The following is a 20,736-nucleotide window of genomic DNA, read 5'->3' on the forward strand; positions in this document are numbered from 1 at the left end:
ATTGACAAGGAAGCTACTCCTGATGAAGAGCTGAGCACTTCCAGCATGAGACTTACGTGTCTGCTAGGCAGGGAGTCTTCCCAGCTCCTGCCTAGTGGGATTTGATCAAAACTGCAGCCCGGTACCTGTGGTGTGTTTCCCGCACCTCCTTTCTCCAAATGAGAGTTTTTATTGCACTGATAATGTTTCCACTCCACTGACGTATGCTGGGTGCAATTTTGCAGACCTGTAAGGAGCGAAGTACTGAACTGTAAAAGAGGACCAAGCATCACCTAGGCCTCCACCTCGTGAGCTGTATAACTGGGTAGAAATTTGGAATCATTTTTCTTGGAGAGGGAGAAAGTATGTTCTATGTGTGAGAAGAAAGTGTGCATAAATATATAGACTATAACTATAATGTACCATCGGAAGACTGTCCTTCTTCGTTTGTTCCTCAGTAAGAGCACTCACAAATATTATCTAGGTACCTTGCTATTGAAACAACAGATGTATCATTCTAGCTTGAACTATATACATCTGTACTTTTATACAAGGAAGAAATTGATATCTATCACGTAAGAAATCTAGTGGCCCTGTAGCTTACAATCCAAAACAAGTGTATATAGGATATTTTCAAGCCCCATTTCAGCAATAAGCTGAAGTGTCATGAAAAGCATTTCAAAAGTCGTATGCCTTTCATTTCTGATCTTCACATTACCTCTTCGAGATACGTTATTTACTAGCCTCATTTTCCAAATGAGGAAATTGAGGCATAAAGTGGTTAAATGCCCTACTCAGGGTCACATAGGTAATCATTCAGGCAGGGCTCGAATCCATGTCTGGATTACCGTTCTTTTCATTTATCCCTGTAGCCTCTGATTTTAAGTTTATTCTGAGTTCATGTTAAGGCAATTTCATTTAAAAGATGTGCTTTAAAATCAAAATACTCAGTAGAATATGTGCCACTTGAATTTTCATTTTTTTAACGTTTAAAAATAAGATCCATGTTTTGTTGCCATTAGATTTATGCCATTAGGATGGGGAAAGGGTGGGGAAGGGATGCAAGAAACAGAAAAGTTAATTATTTTTAGTGCCTGGCCATTTTCCCCACAATTAGTTTTATAAGCTGCTGCAGGGTACCTATGTCTGCTTAAAGAATTAAATCCCCAGGGACCATGTGTGGGTAGCTGCAGTTGTTGCTAGCTTTGTATCTTCAAACATAATTAATCAGCAAGGTTGAACTCTTTCCCCTGAACCAGGACTCGCTTACGGAAACACAGCTTCCTCCCCCTCTCAAGGCTGCTTGTCATGTGTTCCTCAGTCTCAGTTGAGCCCATGAGTGTGTCTCACTGGCCAGTCATCATGGCCACTGATCCACTTGGCTCCTGGTGTCTCATGAACTTTCTGAATACTCTGCCTGGGAATTCCCATGGGGGCCCAGGACGCTTGGAGTCTGTCACCAACCCAGGGAAAATGGTATGAGAATAGGAACGGCTGAACACCCTGGGGGCTGACAAGGCGTCCATCTTGACTGAGGCTTCAACAAGCCTCCTCTCTTTTGAGTGTGGTTTGTGTGTTTGAGTCTAGTGTCTGTATTTTGGACTCAAATTCTCAAACTTCCTGAAATACATCTGCCTCTTTGGGGCTACTTCCCTTTACCATTTCTTCCTCCATTCATTTCAATTAAAGGATGTGGGGTTAAAAATGAGAAGATTATTAAAAGATGTTTCCTCTAGAAAATGATTTGTCCCCAAATATTCCTTTTATGCTAGTTGGAAACAATACATTCCCTGGCTTCCTAAAAGGATTGGAAGCTGTCTTGGACTTAGAACTCTGAGCTTTTGAGGAAAAAAGTTAAGTATAGAGCTAGGCACGGTGGCTCACGCCTGTAATCCCAGCACTTTGGGAGGCCGAGGCGGGCAGATCATGAGGTCAGGAGATGGAGACCATCCTGACTAACACGGTGAAACCCCGTCTCCACTAAAAAAATTCAAAAAATTAGCCGGGCGTGGTGGTGGGCACCTGTAGTCTCAGCTACTCGAGAGGCTGAGGCAGGAGAATGGCATGAACCCGGGAGGTGGAGCTTGCTGGGAGCCAAGATCCTGCCACTGCACTCCAGCCTGGGCAACAGAGCAAGACTCCATCTCAAAAAAAAAAAAAAGTATGGTGTCCAACCTCACACCTATTAGGATAGCTACTCTCAAAAGCATAAAATAACAAGAGTTGGCAAGGCTATAGAAAAACTGGAAGATTGTGCACTGCTGGTGGGAATGTAAAATGGGGCAGCACTGAATGGAAAACAGTATACCAGTTCCTCTACTAAAACTAGAATGGCCCTATGATCCAACAATTTCACTTATGGCTATATATTGAAAAGAATTGAAAACAGGGTCTTGAAGAGATACTTGTTCACCCATGTTCATAACTGCGTTATGCACAATAGTCAGAAGGTGGAAGTGCCATCAACAGATGAATAAACAAATGGGATATATACATACGGTGTATGTACATATGTATGTATATGTATAGACAATGTATATATAATGGAATATTATTCAGCCTTAAAGTAGAAGGAAATTCTGAGACTTGCTACAACCTGAATGAACCTTCAGGCCATCATGCTACGTAAAACAAGACAGTCACAGAAGACAAATATTGGATGGTTCCACTAATATAAGGTACCATGTAGTCAAATTCCCAAATATGGAGTATACAGTGGTGGTTTCCAGGGCCTGGGAGGAGAAGGGAATAGGGAGTTTTTATTTAATGTGTACAGAATTTTAGTTTTGCAAGATGAAAAAGTTCTGTAGATTGGTTTCACAACAATATGAGTGTAATTAATACCACTGAACTGTGTCCTTAAAAATGTTTAAAATGGCCTGGGCGCAGTAATCCCAGCACTTTGGGAAGCCGAGGATGGCAAAGCACCAGTTGGAGACCAGCCTGGCTAACATGGTGAAATCCCGTCTCTACTAAAAATACAAAAATTTAGCTGGGCGTGGTGGCGCGCGCCTGTGATCCTATATACTCTGGAGGCTGAGGCAGGAGAATCGCTTGAGCCCGGGAGGCGGAGGTTACAGTGAGCCGAGGCCCACTGCACTCCAGCCCGGGTGACAAGAGTGAGACTCCGTCTCAAAAAAAAAAAAAAAGATCAGTTTTATGTTATGTGTGTTTTGCCTCAAATAAAGATTTTTTTAAGTGTGCCGTTATTTTCAGTATTACGTATTTCTTGCAAATGGCTGGGATCCTGTATTACTAGAGACCGAGCAGATGTGGTCTGGAGCACACCTGAAAACAGGTGGAGGTTTTATAAATCTGCCAACATGTGCGAGCAGAAACAAGTGCCCTGCCAATTCATAATCACCACATGTTGTCAGATGTTATGGGTGCTTCGGAGAGAGAGAAAAAAGTGCAAGTAAGTGCTCCATGAGGAGTGGAGGGCCGTCTATAATGAGTGCATGGAGGCCCCCAGAGCCGAAAGAATTAACCCTGCGCCGGGCCCCAGGCGGAAGACTCATCACTGTGCTGCGATGAGTGACCCTTCCTGTTGCCGCGATGTCCTTTTTCATCCCAAAGCATGGAATGATTTTTTTATATAACTTTCATTATAGTTTCAGGGGTACATGTGCAGGTTTGTTATATCCATACATTGCATGTTGCAGGTGCACAGATGATTTCATCACCTGGGTAATAAGCATAGTACCCGATGAGTGGTTTTCCCGCCTCACCCTCCTCCCACCCTCACCCTCAAGGAGGCCCTGATGTCCTGTTATTCCCTTCTTAGTGTCTGTGTGTACTCAGTGTTTAACTCCCACTTACAAGTGAGAACAGCAAAGCATGGAACGAATTTTTATACATTATAATCTGAGTAAAGTGCAGTTGAAGGATCTTGGAATCATCCAGGGCTGCTTCATATTTTGTTCCTATTGGATATTTGAGTCTCATTGTTTCTTCCTTATAAATGTGAATTGTCAGTTTAAAAACACTGGTGTTGGCCGGGCGGGTGGCTCACGCCTGTAATCCCAGCACTTTGGGGAGGCCGAGGCGGGCGGATCACGAGGTCAGGAGATCGAGACCATCCTGGCTAACACGGTGAAACCCCGTCTCTACTAAAAAAAAAAATACAAAAAAACTAGCCGGGCGAGGTGGCGGCGCCTGTAGTCCCAGCTACTCGGGAGGCTGAGGCAGGAGAATGGCGGGAACCCGGGAGGCGGAGCTTGCAGTGAGCTGAGATCCGGCCACTGCACTCCAGCCCTGGCAACAGAGCCAGACTCCATCTCAAAAAACAAAATAAAACAAACAAACAAACAAACAAACTAGTGCTATTTCTGGAACATATACTTTTATTTATTGCTTCCTTCAGAAGGTAAAGTTCAAAATCCTTGTTAATAGCCAGTAGAGAACAAATAACTATCTGCTGTGTGTGACCTAAGATATACTTTAGGTAAATAGAAGTGTATTTTTGTTGCCTTTCTTACATTTATTCTGTGTTCTTAGTTAATAAACTGGGGCACTAAAATCATGGATATTGGGATTCAAGCAGCAGTGATTTTTCTCTGAAAATTCCAGAATTTGCTTGTGTATCTGCAGTTTCTTACCTTTCTCTTTTTTAAAAGCAGGAACTTTTCCATCTTTTAATCTCTGCTCCAACCATAACCGTGATCACCTACTTACTCTCAGTGTATTTAATTCAGTTAAAAAAACTTACCTTTAAAGCCTTCCATGCCCTAAGCACTGCTATAAACGGAAGATGACAAGACATACACCCTTTTCGGACGGCATTAGAATAAAAATGGGCAGCAAAACAAGCACGTAAACTAAAAAAATAGCAGAAATTCAAATTATGACTACAAATATTGTTGTGGAGGCATAGGGAAAATTGATTCTAAGAAAGAGAAATCGTAGTCATTTCCTGGAGATGGTTACTTTGGAGCTAGACCTAGATGATGCCAACGATGTTAACAACCAGCAACAACAAAGAGATAGGAAGAAACATGAATGAAGTGTGCTGGGAAATGGCTTCAGGGTATTGGCTAATATTAACTATAAGGAATATCGGGCCTGAAGGAAAGAATGAAGAAGAACCAATGCTTACAGCAAAACTTAATTATCATAAATTAGCGTGAAGGTTCAGATGATAGGCCATGGACTTAATGTAATTATGCATCCTGAACAGCTGGTATCCTGTGTGACCCCTGCAGTATTTTGGAATGATTGAGGTATCTGGAAGGAATACAGTGATATGCACATATTATGGGATTGCACTTGGAGTTGGGGGCTGGAGTTATCCTAAGAGGTATCAGAGAGTTTATGAAGCTCTGCCTGTCCTATTTCTTGGATCTTCATTGCCAAGGAGTGGGTGAAGCTCACCTGGTACATATACCTCCAGTTCTTGATTTGGGGACTCCAGAAAAGTCATAGCTACTGAAAAGCCTCCTGGTAAAATGAGGAATAGCAACACCAAAGGGACTGAGATTTTATGGTAAACCCCAAATAGTCCAGCATAACCAAGGTTTTTGTCTGGGAGAAAGAAAAGGAGACCAGGTTGCTGAAGACCTCAGGGATGCTTTTCTGGGACTCAGGGCTTTTCTGCAGGAAGTGGGGGAATAGGGAGTAGTATGAGGAGGGTGGCGTAGAGAACATGAACTTTCCCAAGGAAACTCTGGCAGCTGTCATAATGTGGAGGGAAGAGAAATTAGAGGTAGGGAGACTGTCCTTGGCGTATTAATTGTCCAGGAAGAGAAGTGAAGATGTCTTCTATGGACAGAAATGCTGGCCATGAAGCAGCAGCCCAGACAGACCAGGTTCCAAAGTGGGAGTGTGGGCCCCAAGGGTCTGATGCGTCTCTACTGGGAACTGGTCCTCACCTGGGGGCCTATCTTCAGCTATCTTTTGGGAAATAGAATCTGTGAGTTCTTAAGCATTTAATATAAGATCTTCTAAAACACTGTCCTTTCTTTTTCATATACTTGCGTCCTCACCCCACCCATCAACATTATTAGATTTTATTAGGAAGGGAAAGCTCAGAGACATTGAGTCGCTTACCAAATACATTCGTACACGTTATCAATAGAACCAGGCCTAGGATCAAAGATACACAAAAGATATTCCAAATGCATGGAAGAGAAAAACTTCATCTTTATCTTTTTATTTCCAAATAAGCAGTCCATTGGGATGTGCTGCTCTGTAATTGTGTCATTGTATACTTCTCAAGCCAAGAGATATTTCTATGGAGAGATTTAAGACAGTCAGGAGGAGTGCCCATCCCCACCACCCACTGAAAGAGAGGGTTTCTGTGACACCTTGCTCTGCCCAAGCTAGCACTGGCCTTAGTGTAGGCAGAGTAGCTCCTGGAGAGCAGGTGCAATGGTATCAGTTTCTTTGTACTGTGAATATCAAGATGCAATCCTGGGAAGCAAAGGTTGAATAAATAAAATAATTGTTGGATGCTGTGTAGTATCCTAGAATTGCATGCCAGAAAGGATGTGAACTTCAAGTACAAATTTCTCATCTCGCATATGAATCCTTTCAACAGTATCTAGTTTCTTTAGAAAATTAAAAAAAAAAAAGAGAGAGAGAGAGAGAGAGATGCCAGGCATAGTGGCTCACACCTGTAATCCCAGCACTTTGGGAGGCCGAGGCAGGCGGATCACAAAGTCAAGAGATCATGACCATCCTGGTCAACTGAACAGCTGGTATCCTGTGTGACCCCTGCAATATTTTGGAATGATTGAGGTATCTGCAAGGAATAGAGTGACATGCACATATTATGGGATTGTACTTGGAGTTGGGGGCTAGAGTTATCCTAAGAGGTATTAGAGAGTTTATGAAGCTCTGCCTGTCCTCTTTCTTGGATCTTCATTGCCAAGGAGTGGCTAAAGCTCACCTGGTACATATACCCTCAATTAAATCCTGTCTGTACTACAAATACAAAAATTAGCTGGGCATGGTGGCGTGCGCCTGTAGTTCGAGCTACTCAGGAGGCTGAGGCAGGAGAATCACTTGAACCCGGGAGGTGGAGGTTGCAGTGAACTGAGATCATGCCACTGCACTCCAGCCTGGCAACAGAGCAAGACTCTGTCTGAAAAAAAAAAAAAAAAAAAAAACCAAACAAAACAAAAAAGGAGACAGAGAAAGAAATCTTAGATTTTATAGTATTCGCATAGCTCGATTAAAAAACCGTTCTTATAGGAGACAACAATCTGCCACTGGTTAGCTTCTGCTCATTTTTTTTAGGTCTGTACGTTGCTAGTACAAAATCTAAGTCTGATTCTTCAATGTTAGTGTAGGAATGTGCAAAATCAGTTTGGATTCAGTTATGATATCAGTGGTAAGGTATGTAATGTCTATGTGATATGAAGCATTTAGTTCACTTTACCAACAGCTACAGAAAATTACAATTAAAATTCTGTATGGGACAAAACAAGTATTTTTAAACTGAGAGTTGATGAGGTTAGTTCTAGCATATGTGCCAGGCGTGGAACAAGGAGAAGGACTCAGTAGCTGGAAGAGCTGTCACTTAGATTAACCCAGCTTGTCTAGCTTGTCTGATTTTATATCAAAGAGCTTTTTCTGTGTACTTTATACAAGAAATTTACATTTTAATCTAGGGCTGCAAAAAAGATTTTCAGAAAGTTCTACCATTCTAAGTGGGACATAACTTTTTTCACTCGGGAAATTGTTATTTCAAACGCTAACTCCAAAAAAAAATCTGGAACTTAAGAAAAAAATATTTTATAATAAGAACAAGTTATGGTATAACTTATTTATTTCTGATAAAACTGAAGAAAGTTAGTTTAATTTCTATTTAGCCTACTTTAAAATCTGTGTTCATCAATACACTAATATTGCACTCGCATTGTGATAGAAAACAGCATTCACCCTGAGAGATTTTACAAGTGAAGGACATGCAGCCTTTGAAGATCCTATAACTGAAGAATGTAAGATTAAAAATTAAAGGAAATTCACATATAAAAGTTGCAAACAGTCTGGGTGCAATTGTTCACACCTATAATCCCCGCAGTTTTGGAGGCTAAGGTGGGAGGATGGCTTGAGCTCAGGAGTTCGAGACCAGCCTAGACAATATAATGAGACTTTGTCTCTACAAGTAATTTAAAAAAATATTTGGGTATGGTGGCATGCCCTTGTGTTCCTAGCGACTTGGGAGGCCCAGGCAGTCAAGGCTGCAGTGGGCTGTGATCAGCCTGTGTGACAGAGCGAGACCCCATTTCAAACACAAAAAATAAATAAAAGATGCAAACAGTAGAAAGGTGTGAAACTCACTTAACCTGTAAAGTTTTATGCATTTAGTAGAGTATTTTCTTAGAAAAATTGCCCATCAAAATGAATTTCTAAATGAGTCATATTTTACACAGTTTTCCATTATATAATCAGACACATGCTGATTAATAGAAATCAGCATAAAAATAAACCATTTCAAAATGTAACAGACTCAAAGTCATATTTCAAAGAAAATGATTAATTACTATGCTTTGAAAAAATCATATTGCTCATAAATGATATTTGACAGAAATATATCTTACAGAAATTTTACTATATAATATTTGACTTTCATGGCTAAACTGTAGAACTATCTCCAGTTTCAATATTTGCCCAATAATGTCAACACTAGCTGAGTAGCTAATGCTGAACCCAGCCAAAAACAAAATATTTGCTCATTTAGCCAGACTAGTAACATGTTACCACATACTTGGCATTTCTATAATGCAGGGTTTTAATAGGGCTGATTTATAATTGAAACAAATTTCTATTAGATGTGCAAGAATTTAGTATTAGCTGGATTTTCAAACTGATGTAAAGATCATCTGGTCAATGTTGATGTCAATTTTATACATACACATATGATTTCAGAATGTATGTATTATATGCATATTATACATGTCTACATATGTTCTTTAAAGATGTAGTTACATATACAGAAGGATAATTGAAATATCTACAGTAGAATGGATCAACCTAGGAATAGCTCACGAATGTATCAAACACAAGGTACTTTTATTCAGTGTTGGAGACATATAGCTTATTGCATCTTTTAAGCATTTTTCTTTGTTTTTTAACAGGTTGTTTGGTATCAAGTCAGTAATTCAAACGGACTGTTCCAGTACTTGGAAGATCATAGTAAACCCGGACCTGTCATGGTACCATCACGCCAACCCTATCCTCCTGCTGGTGATGTACTACACTCTGGCCACTCTGATCCGCATCTGGCTGCAAGAGCCCCTTGTAAGGACAAAAACGTTTTCATGATCTTGTCTGCAAAGTAACCTAGCATCTCCAGGTGAAATGATTCACTCCTGTTCTCTACTGACTAATCAATACTCTGTTCCAACACAACTCTCGTGTTCTGGGTATGAGTTTTAATTCTGCAAAGAGTATTAAGTGAATATAAATATTACCAGACCAAATACTAGCTTCCCTTTACTAATACCACAACGCACAATGTGCTGGTAAGAATGGCAGGTGGTGAGAGGAATGGAAGACTCATTTTTGCTGATCACTTTAGTGTAATATGCCGTGTTGTTGTCATACATTATCTCATTTAATAAACCATATAACTCCGATCAATAGACTAGGTATTATACCCATTTACAGATGAGGAAAATGAGGTTAGAGATGTCAGTTTTTCTAAAATCACACATTTACTGGGTGGTACAAATCAGATTCTAATCCACATTTGACAACAAAGCTCGGTCCTTAGAGGCACACACCCCTGTTATCAAGGGAGCTGGTGTTTCCTGTATCTCCTCCAGCCCTCTTAGCCTGTGAAGATGTGGGAGTGACAGTCCAGCTCTTGGTGGTGCCTGTTGCCTCCTGAGTATCCCCTTGTGAGGGATGGGGATTTGGATATTCCTTCCAGCGCAACTGCGGGTGTTTATTCCCTATGAAAATATGAACAAGGACACAGCATTTCTGAGGGGAGGACTGAAGCCTGGGTGGCTTCTCTTCTCTCTTTTCTCCTTCAGTGACAGAAAACATCAGCCTGATTTTCTTTACCCTAAATGACTGTCAGGAGCCCATTTGCAAGGTAGCTTATTGACACATGAAGGAGACAAGCTGTGTAGACAGGGTCGCCGCACCTTTTCACGCCCCACCTGCAGGGAACCCCACAGCTGGGGACAGTTCTCATGAGCATGGCCCAGCCTGAGTCTCTGCATTCCAGTCCCGCCTCCTCCGAATCGCTCCTAGCCTGGGGCCCTGCAGAGCTCCCCACTTTCTCTGTTCTGTCTTTATACCCGCAGACTATTTCCACACGTTCATCAGTCAAGCCAGTCAATGAGTGTTTATGGAAGGCCACCTGGGTCTGACACTGACCTAGGGGCCGGCACAGAGCAATGACCTCAGTAGGCAGGGCCCCACTTAGAGAACTGTGCATTCTAAAAGAGAAAAATCGGTCCAAGAGAAGCACACAGGATGTGAATGAGATAGGGACTAAAACTGCGGGAGGCACATACCTCCGGTCGTCCCTGACGGAAGCGCCACCTGCAGAAATGAGGATGGTGCTGTCTTCCTCCTCTGTGGTAGCTCCTCCCCATCTCAGGGGCTAACAGCCATCTGTGGGATTAGGGTCTCAGAGGCCATCCTTGTTAGCAGGGTTCTCGTGCATCATCTTTCTTTTAGGCCACTGATGACAGTTGTATAGTAACAAAATGATTTATGGGTGGTAAGGAATCCCAGTCATGTTGTGTTATATTCTTCAATTCTCTTCTAAAATTTGACTGTGCCAGTAGAATCATTAAAATCGTGTCCAATTCCTCCACAAGCATGCATATGTATATGTGTATATTCACAAATAAAAACATGTACATAAAAAATTAAAGAGATATATATATATTGTTTTGAGATGGAGTTTCACTCTTGTTGCCCAGGCTGGAGTGCAATGGCGTGATCTCGGCTCACTGCAACCTCTGCCTCCTGGGTTCAAGCAATTCTCCTGCCTCAGCCTCCTGAGTAGCTGGGATTACAGGTGCTCAACACCACACCTGGCTAATTTTTTTGTATTTTTAGTAGAGACGGGGTTTCACCGTGTTGGCCAGGCTGGTCTCAAACTCCTGAGCTCAGGTAAATAACTCGCCTTGGCTTCCCAAAGTACTGGGATTACAGGCGTGAGCCACCGCAATGGGAACTGTTTCTGAACAATGTCTTACACGTTACGGAGATTACTTTAAGGCTTTCGAGTTATTACGATTTCCCAGCCCATTTGCTTTCTCTGGCATATCCCATGTCATCTCTCAGATAATGCAGTAGCTTGATGAGGGCTCCGTTATAACTTTGGGCCAGTGCAATATTCTGTTTCCACTGCCCTGTGCTGTCTGGCAAGCAAAGGTAGGCAGAGAGAGAGCCGGGAAGACCATTTAGGCTACAGGCCACACAGCAATAGCAATGTTACAAATCACAAGGTCTGCAGGGGTTTGTGGAGAAAGGGGCTTAAAACTGTCATCAACATTTCATGTGGGCTGTATTTTAAATGGGCTGGGACCGAAGTCCCGTTGCACTGAGGCAATGAGGAAAAGAAGCTGATTATATCGTAGTTCCAGATGACCTAGTACGTTTAATGAAAAATGCCAGCCACCAAATGTGAGTGCTGAAGTAGACATCTGTGAAACATGTTTGAAAAAGAGAGAGAGAAAAGCGTGTCGAGACTTCAGTGTATTATATGGCCCCCACCTGGCAAACGTAACGCCCCACCCAGGGAGTTAGGGTACCCCACTTAGGAGTTCTACTCTGGTGCGCTGGGACCCAGGAATCGGGCAGTGAGAGTAAGTCCACTGCACTCCAGTATCAGTGACGCATGACTGCCCTTTTTACTAGGACACTTTTGTTGGGAAAACATGCTAAGGCACCAAAGCGCTTCTGTTCCTTGTATTCCTCTCTATCACCTCTCCTATACCAGTTGTTTAATTTAGGCAAATGTCTCGTGCTTAGAAATGCTCTGGCTTAGTGCCGTGTGCGCTCTAGATGATTCTGCCTCCAATACATCCAGTCTGAATTGAAGACTGTCAGCAGCTGGCTTACACGGTTCACTGCTCACCTTTGTGAAGGTTCTGACGCTAAGAATCATGTGCGTAGCTGCTTTTGAGTGCAGTTGAGAATGCACTTGGAAAAGCTGCGGATATTTAACCATGGAGCATATTCTGTAATGCAGGGGGCTTAGTAGGAACAGGGGACATTTACTATTGCTGTGCTTATCAATTGCAGGGGAGCATTTTTGTCCTTTTTTAAAGTGTCTTGATAAAATCCTGTATATTGTAAACATTCACTTTGAAAAATCATCATATAGAGCCAAAATGAAAAGCCCTCTCTTGGCCACCCAGGCTGCCTAGGGAGCTGCCTCAGGAAGCCAGACTGATCCTGTTTCTGTGTTTCAGGTGCAGGAGGAGAGGACAAAAGAAGAGGACAAAGCCCTGGCTTGTAGCCCCATCCAAATAACGGCGGAGAGGAGGCGGAGCCTGTGGTACGCAACCCATTACCCCACCGATGAGAGAAAAGTAAGCCACGATGAAAGGGATTTCCGTTCCCTAATTTTTCTATTTTTGTATTTTACTGTTGAAAATGAGCCTTATAATATCATACATATCATATGATACTCGGGTTGCGTGTGGTTTATAGAAACAGTGATTTAGGAGGGTTAGTACCAGAGGGGGAAAACTGTTTCCAAAGAAAATACCCAGGTCCTGTCAAGAACGTCATTTTATATTTCCGTGCTTTCTACTGAAATCTCCGAATCTTAAAAAGAATGTTCCTATTTTAAAAAAAAATTGTGTAATTAAAACAAACAAACGTAGCAAAGCAGTCTGTTAGCACTGGAGGGTGAGAATTTCGGTGCTGAACTAGATCGCAGAAAATAATTTTTCTCTGTCGGGTATTTGGTTGATTTGGGTATTTAGCAAACAATTGCTTGAAAATAAATGAAGTGAGCTCATCACTTTGAGGCAAACAACTGACAGTAATTGTTACCAGTGATAACATTTAAGCATGTGAGTAAAGATTAGAATTTTGGAAGACTGGAAAACTCGTATCTACTGAGGGCTTAAACACTTCCCAATATTTGAGGACTTTTCTGATGAGATCGGGGTGATAGTGACAAACGTGCTTTTTACGCATGGCATACTGAAACGTGTCAGTATTTGGTAGAGTCAATACCTGTAACTCACTGAAACAGCAGTTTCCGAGTCACCGCCCCCCAACATGACAGTGTGTGGGTAATTGATCCAGTTGGGGTGCATGGTATGCCAATGAGTTTTAATGGAGCAGAGTATGATGATATCAAAGCAGTGGTGGGTAAAACTACAGGCGCCTGAGCAAGAACCAAGGCCAGGGCACCAAAGTGCACAGCGGTGATTGTAGATAGAGTCCTTCGCTGCCACGCTCTGGCGGAAAACAAAAGAAAAGGGCTGGTGTCACTTAAGAAGCTGGCCACAGTGGTACTCAGTCACCACTTAGAAAAGACCCAAACAGGAATGTGGTTGAGGATCTTTCACTTCTTTGAGGTAACTGAGTGTATTGACAAGGAACAGTGGGTCACAACTGGATAATTCAGATAACTCGTATAGTACACGTAACGTAGAATATGTAATTCATATGACCTTTTGATCATTGATTGGCTATTTTGAACTGAACTCAGCTAAGTGCTATATTGACTTGTAAAAATGGCCTGTTTGCAATGTTGTAAACACAAATGCTCTTAGAATTTTTGGATGGAGTCAGCGTTTTGCTTTCCAGCATGTTCTCCAATTGAGGAGTGGGTTCTCCGTTTTTGTGGCAGTGAGTTTCTCTAAGACCCACACTCCTGCTCTCAGCGCGGCTACCCTGTGTTGAGCGAGAGGACAGTAGTGAGTGAGCTACCTTAGGGGGGACAGCGCTGTGGGGCAGAGGTGGCCGCCTATGGCATCTGGGGATGTCCCGGTCGTTTCCTTTATTGCACCTCACCAGGTTTCAGGTTATCTTACACATTTCTCTAAATGATGAAGAAAGCCCAGCTGTATTTAAAGTGAGGCCTGTGGACCTGTCGGGGTCCTGAGACCTTTGCAAGGATTCTTAGGCTCAAAACTATTTCTGTGCTAATACTTAAGACCTTTGCTTTGATGATATCAAAGCAATGGTGGGTAAAACTACAGGCGCCTGAGCATGAACCAAGGCCAGGGCACCAAAGCGCAGAGCGGTGATTGTAGATAGAGTCCTTCGCTGCCACGCTCTGGACGAAAACAAAAGAAAAAGGCTGGTCTCCCTTAAGAAAATCTTGAGGAACCAGGAAGAGCTATTAACTTTCTTAAATCTCCACCTCGGCGTGCTTGTCTTTTTAATATTCTGTGTGACAAAATGAGAAGTCTGCCTAATGTGCCTCATACGAAGTGTGACAGTTGTCCCGAGAAGAAGCGCAAATCCCCTGCAAGCATTGTGAGCTAAACTCACTGTTTCCACAGCAGCCTTTTACCTGAAAGAACAGTTCCTGGACTAACAGGGCTATTCTCTTTCATTTGGGTATTTGGCAGACAATTGCTTGAAAATAAGTGAAGTGAGCTCATCAGTTTGAGGCAAACAACTGACGGTAATTGTTACCGTGATAACATTTAAGCATTTGAGTAAAAATTAGAATTTTGGAAAACTCGTATCTACTGAGGGCTTAAAAACTTTCCAGTATCTGAGGATCTTTCTGATGAGATCGGGGTGATAGTGACAAATGTGCTTTTTACACATGGCATACTGAAACGTGTCAGTATTTGGTAGAGTCAATACCTATAACTCACTGAAACAGCAGTTTCCGAATCACCGCCACCCTACATGACAGCACGTGGGTAAATGATCCAGTCGGGGTGCATGGTATGCCAATGGGTGTTAATGTACCAGAGTGTGAAAAGTTCACGGATATGGTTTCAGATTCTGCACTACGACGGACATTCAAGACACTACACTGGTTGAGTCTGATCTAGTAGCGGAGACTGTCCACAGTTATTTAGATAGACTATTTACTTTTTTTTTTTTTTGGCAACAGAGTCTCGCTCTGTCGCCCAGGCTGGAGTGCAATGGCGTGATCTGGGTTAACTGCAACCTCTGCCTCCTGGGTTCAAGCGATTCTCCTGAATCAGCCTCCCAAGTAGCTGGGACTACGGGCACACACCACCACGCCTGGCTAATTTTTTTGAATTTTTAGTAGATGTGGTTTTGCCATATTGCCCTGGCTGGTCTCGAACTCCTGAGCTCAGACAATCCACCTGCCTCGGCCTCCCAAAGTACTAGGATTACAGGCATAAGCCACTGCGCCCGGCCCTAAAATACTTTTTTTTTTTTTTGGCCCAACTGCATACCTATGTGAAGCCAGATTTTCTTTATCTACTTCAACTGGAACACCACATCACAACAGATTGAATGCAGAAACAGATGTGAAAATCTGGTTGTCTTTTATTAAGCTAGACATTAAATAGATATGCAAAATTATAAAACAATGACGCTTTCTTCACTATTTGTTTTAAAAAATATATAGCTATTTAAATAATTTATTTATATTAACACATAATGGGTTTTTTAATTTTTTAAGGAATAAATACATAAGTAAATAAATATTTTAAGAATATCTGTTCTAATTTCTAGTATGGTAGATATTAATTGATAGAACCCACACAAATTAAGTCTCTTTGGGACCTTCAGTGATTTTTAAGAACACAAATGAGTCCTGACCTAAAATTGTGGTAGAAACACTTGCTGTACTAATTATTATTTGGGGGAAGCCCAAATCACCTGGTGGTAATGTATTAATAGTTAAAAAGTAGAGTCATATAATAATCATTTTGTTGTATACAGTATGCAAATCTTAAAATAATCTCAAACCACATTACAAATCAATTTTTCTTTATTATGAAAATTCTATTTATTGAAACGTAAATACATTCAGAATTCTGCAGATGTCTCAAAGGGGTATAAAACTAAGCAGCTTATTCTCGTAGAACATAACCCTTGAAAAACATGGTAACATTTATAGACACGTGGTTGCTTATCTGCTGTATAACTAAACATTAACATCAGGAGATGTGACATAGTTGTCATAAACAGCAGCATCCAGCTCATTTATTTGTCCCTTTATATTTTGCATGGCAATTTTAATATAGTAGCATTCAGCAAGTTCAAAAGAATGGGTTTGTGCATAGTAAAACTTTATAGATACATAAACAGTAAAATGCTTTCGGCTTCCTTGCTAACATGCTTTCCCGCATTGCTTTTTGCAGCTTTTATCCATGACCCAGGATGACTACAAACCTTCTGATGTTAGTATACCCTTAGCGTTCTCATGTATGCATGTGTAAGTGATGTAAAGGCAACAGAAATGGAAGCAGCTCCTTTGAGTCTATTTTAATGATCTATTAAAATTTCCATAAGCTTTTCCGTTTTTTGGCATGAATTATATCTGGTAGACTGCTGTTAAAATGAGATTGAGTATAATCATACAAAATATATTTAAATTTTAAGAAGTTTTGTGGGCTTTTTAAAAAGGATTTTGTTTGTATCTTATGCCTGTTACATAAGTACGAAGTTTTGCATGCCCGTGGGTGCACACACACATATGTATAGGTGGGTTTTATGTTTATCTCAAAAATTGTAAAGCCAAAGAGACAGAAGGAGGAAACAGGCAATTGTACTTAGTGGTGTAGTAAGGACATGGCAACCTGAAGCCAGGCAGAGATCCCCAGAGGGTGATGCCTCAGCTGAGATCCAAGGGGTGTCTGCATTAGTCCCGTGCAGAACCACATAGGGCATAGGGCAGGACAGGGCTGGACCACAGCCCAGGAAAGGCCTAGAGTCCCATATAGATAGAAGGATGGCTGAGAGGTGGACAGTAGCAAAGGCTGAGGCTGGAAAGATCAGACCAAATCTTGAAGGCCTCCTTCAGCCATTTACAAGAGTTTGCTCTTCATTCTGAGGACGGCAGGTGCGTAGCATGGTTTTTGGCAAAGTGCAACAAGGTCAGATGCACATTATCCTGCGATCACGCTGTGGAGACTAGAGTTGAAGAGGGAATGTACAAGATTCCCCTTACTGAAATATTTGGACAGTTGGCTAAGTTATTCATCTTGTAGTCAACTCCTCACTGTTTGGTTACGGTGGAGGAAGGGAAGTGGGGATTTGTCTACATTGAAAACCCACAGCTGCTGTGACAGGTGTCCCTTTCTCTGCACTCCCGGCAGGGCCTGCTGGTGACTGTGAACGGCAACCCCGTGGATTACCACACCATCCACCCCAGCCTGCCCATGGAGAACGGCCCCGGGAAAGCTGACCTCTACTCCACCCCCCAGTACCGGTGGGAGCCCTCTGATGAATCCTCAGGTAGGATCCAGCCTGCGGGCACGTACTGTACTCAGGGTCACACTTCTCCCTCATTTAGAAGCTTGGCCTCGGCTCTGTCTTTTTGTTGTTGTTGCTTGTTTGATGTTCCTTAAAACAGTATCCATGTCAGTATCATTAAGCTCACTTCTTTAAGTTCTGCCTGCATTCTGCCCCAGCATATTGCTAGTTGTATTCTATCCTTGTATACAGAGTAAGTGACATAATTGCGGCAAACTTTGAAAATAAAAGGTGAAAACAATATTTTAAACATGTCAACTTAGGTATAGCATCTATATGTATGTTGATCTTTCTTTTAGTTGATATTGTAATTATAGTCAGTGGTTTTCCTGGTTAGTGTATGAATTTTTGTTTGTTTGTTTCTTTGGGTTTTTTTATTTATTTTATTTTATTTTATTTTTGAGACAGAGTCTCACTCTGTCTCCCAGGCTGGAGTGCAATGGTACGATCTCAGCTCACTACAACCTTCACCTCCCAGGTTCAAGAAATTCTCCTGCCTCAGCCTCCTGAGTAGCTGGGACTACAGGTGGACACCACCATGCCTGGCTAATTTTTTGTATTTTAGTAGAGACAGGATTTCACCATGTTGCCCAGGCTGGTCTCAAACTCCTGAGCTCAGGCAATCCGCCTGCCTTGGCCTCCCAAACTCCTGGGATTACAGGTGTAGGCCACCGCACCTGGCCAAGTGTTTTTTAGGAGTTCTTTTCTTTGTCCATTTAAAAAAAAAACGAGGTTGTCGAAACTTTTGCAAGGCTTTTTTCCTCCCTTTTCTTTCAATTGTTTATGTTGAAGGAGAGCACTATTACTAAAGATGACAAATTGGTGGCCTGGGGCTGAGTTTCACTCTCAGATTTGATTTTTGGTCTGCACAGCATTTAAAAACAATTTTAAATAGCCATCATTTAAAAAGCTGCACCTCTGACCTAGAAATGGACATTTCTGGAATCCCTTGAAGAATGTGAAGGTCTGGCAACACTAGTCCCTTGCCTCTAGAAAACAGCAGTTAACTAGACCTCTATTGTCATTGCCCCTGCCAGGGACCAATTGCCCGTCATCAGTCCATAAAGACAGAATTACAAAGTGACTGTAAAACTATTGGATTTGCATCTGTATTTGTATGTAATTACAGCCAGAGTTCTTAGACCTTGTCCTGCCTTTAGTGAGTGGCCAGCAGCTCTCCAATTTGCGTCTGTGGTACATCACGCTTACTCCAAGGGCCTTTTTGCATAACTCTTTATCAAGTTTATTCTGATGTCTGTTCTTCATAAATCTGTATCAGTACTTCCTGGAGTTGCCCCACAGGGCTTCTTAATACTTAACTGTACAACTGGTTAGTCATATTATCCGACATTCCTCAGTAAGGTTAAATCAAGGTCAGCCACCACCCCCACCCCACCCTCACACCCATCCCATGATGACACCTGAGTGCTGCATAGCATCAACTCTACCTCCGGTTTCTGCTTCCTGCGTGCATGTGTTTTAGTTTGCAGCTCAGGCTTAAACTGGAAAGTTCAAGGAAACATGGTGCTTTCCAGTGTGCTCTTCGGAGCCTGGGCACCAGAAGCAAACACATAGGGCCCAAGAATCAGCATCTGTGGCTGCTGCCATTTGAGCTGTTGGGGTCACAGCCTAGACACCCTTCTATTTGCCCATTACTTTCATGAGGACAAATACATAGGATTTTGACTGCTGACAAGGACAACCCAGTCATACTGAAATCATAAACGGGGCTTTCAAAAGTGAAACAAAAGCTGGAAACGTTTTCAAAATTGAATCTATACAGACAAAAAGTGTCACAACCAGAAAAGTAGCATGGCGGTAACTCTAAAATCCATCAGATTTGGTGTTTTCACCCCTGTCTATGCCCCCAGGGGCTTTTTCGTATAAACTCCAGGCTCATCCAGTCCTACTGCAGGAGGAATGAGAGCCAGTGGGCTTCTGCCAAGGACACACCATCGTCTCATTGAGGAGCCCATGTGGAGTAGTATGCACAGTCACTGATTTTTCAGTCATTTATACCTCCTCTTTATGCTGCTAAGACACTTTCTCATGTAACCCACCTATACGTAGGCCATTTGATTTGAACAAGAAAGACAGAAAGGACATTCTACTTAGTGGCTTAGAATAGCACTGAGTATGGCACACTTTCTCTGGACCAGGAACCTGGGCATCACTAGGCTCATTCCTTTGGCTCAAGGTTGCTCATGAGGTTGCAATGCAGTCAAGCTGCTGGCTGGAGCTGCTGTCTCATCTGAAGGCTTGTCTGGGGGAGAATCTGTTCCCAGGCTCACTGTGTAGCTGTTGGCTGGCCTCAGGCTCTTGCTGACATCTGGCTAGCAGAGCCATCAGTTCTCATACCTGGGGCTCCCCATAGGGCAGTTCACAGCATGGTAGCTGGCTTGTCTGAGGACAAGCAGGTGAGAGAATAAGAGAGCACACAAAGTGAAAACCAAAGTCTTTTTAAACAGAATCTTGAAAGTGACCCTTGATCCCCTCTAAAGTGCCCTATTTGTGTTAGAAGCCTGTCACAGGTCCCACCCACACTCGAGGGGAGGGGTAACTCAACAGCATGAACACCAGGAGGTGGGGGCTCTGATGACTGGCTTAGAGGCTTCCTTCCATACCTTCTTACATGGAAGTTTTCCTTTCTCAATTACTATATGCTGGATCCCATTACACTGACCAGGCAGAACTTACTGATTCTGTTTGAATTCTAAGGGCTTTATGAATGGGAAACAATTTCTGAAGTCTTAAACACAAGGCTATACCAAAACCATACATGTGCTGCATTGCTTGGAACATTTATACAAACATCACATGTTTGCATAAATAGTTAAATAAAGTATTTGTCCATCTAGAAAAGCGAGAGGAGGAAGAGGAAGAGAAAGAAGAATTTGAAGAAGAAAGGAGCCGTGAGGAAAAAAGAAGTATCAAAGTTCATGCCATGGTCTCCGTATTCCAATTTATTATGAAACAAAGTTACATCTGTGCCCTCATAGCTATGATGGTATGTATGATATGATAGTATGTATGATATGATATGATGGTATGTATAATATGATATGTGTAATATGATATGGTGCTGTGTATGATATGATGGTAAGTATGATATATGATGGTATGTATGATATGATATGATGGTATGTATGCTATGATGGTATGTATAATATGATGGTACACACATGGTATATAAGATATGATGGTATGATATGGTAGTACATATATGATGGTATGTAAGATATGATATGGTGTGTACAATATCTAATGGTATGTATGATATGGTGGTATGTATGATATGATGTGATGGTATGTATGCTATGATGGTATGTATAATATGATGGTACACATATAATGGTATATAAGATATGATGGTATGATATGATAGTACATATATGATGGTATGTA

The 20,736-nt window shown here is 42.0% G+C and overlaps 1 protein-coding gene across 8 annotated transcripts in view; it reads left to right on the forward strand.

The window, feature by feature from the left end:
• The window catches only part of PIEZO2 (piezo type mechanosensitive ion channel component 2), a 466,534-nt gene that overhangs the window by 317,908 nt on the left and 127,890 nt on the right, over positions 1 to 20,736 (forward strand). For all 8 annotated transcript variants that reach the window (XM_045378159.2, XM_065534259.1, XM_045378160.2 and 5 more), the window contains exons 8-12: positions 9,060 to 9,222; positions 12,366 to 12,485; positions 16,218 to 16,256; positions 17,175 to 17,313; positions 20,190 to 20,338. In XM_045378159.2, the coding sequence (XP_045234094.2) occupies positions 9,060 to 9,222; positions 12,366 to 12,485; positions 16,218 to 16,256; positions 17,175 to 17,313; positions 20,190 to 20,338 (610 nt within the window). The remainder of the gene's footprint in view (positions 1 to 9,059; positions 9,223 to 12,365; positions 12,486 to 16,217; positions 16,257 to 17,174; positions 17,314 to 20,189; positions 20,339 to 20,736) is intronic.

This window comes from Macaca fascicularis, chromosome 18 (assembly GCF_037993035.2).
Source record: "Macaca fascicularis isolate 582-1 chromosome 18, T2T-MFA8v1.1".
Classification (NCBI taxonomy): Eukaryota; Metazoa; Chordata; class Mammalia; order Primates; family Cercopithecidae; genus Macaca; species Macaca fascicularis.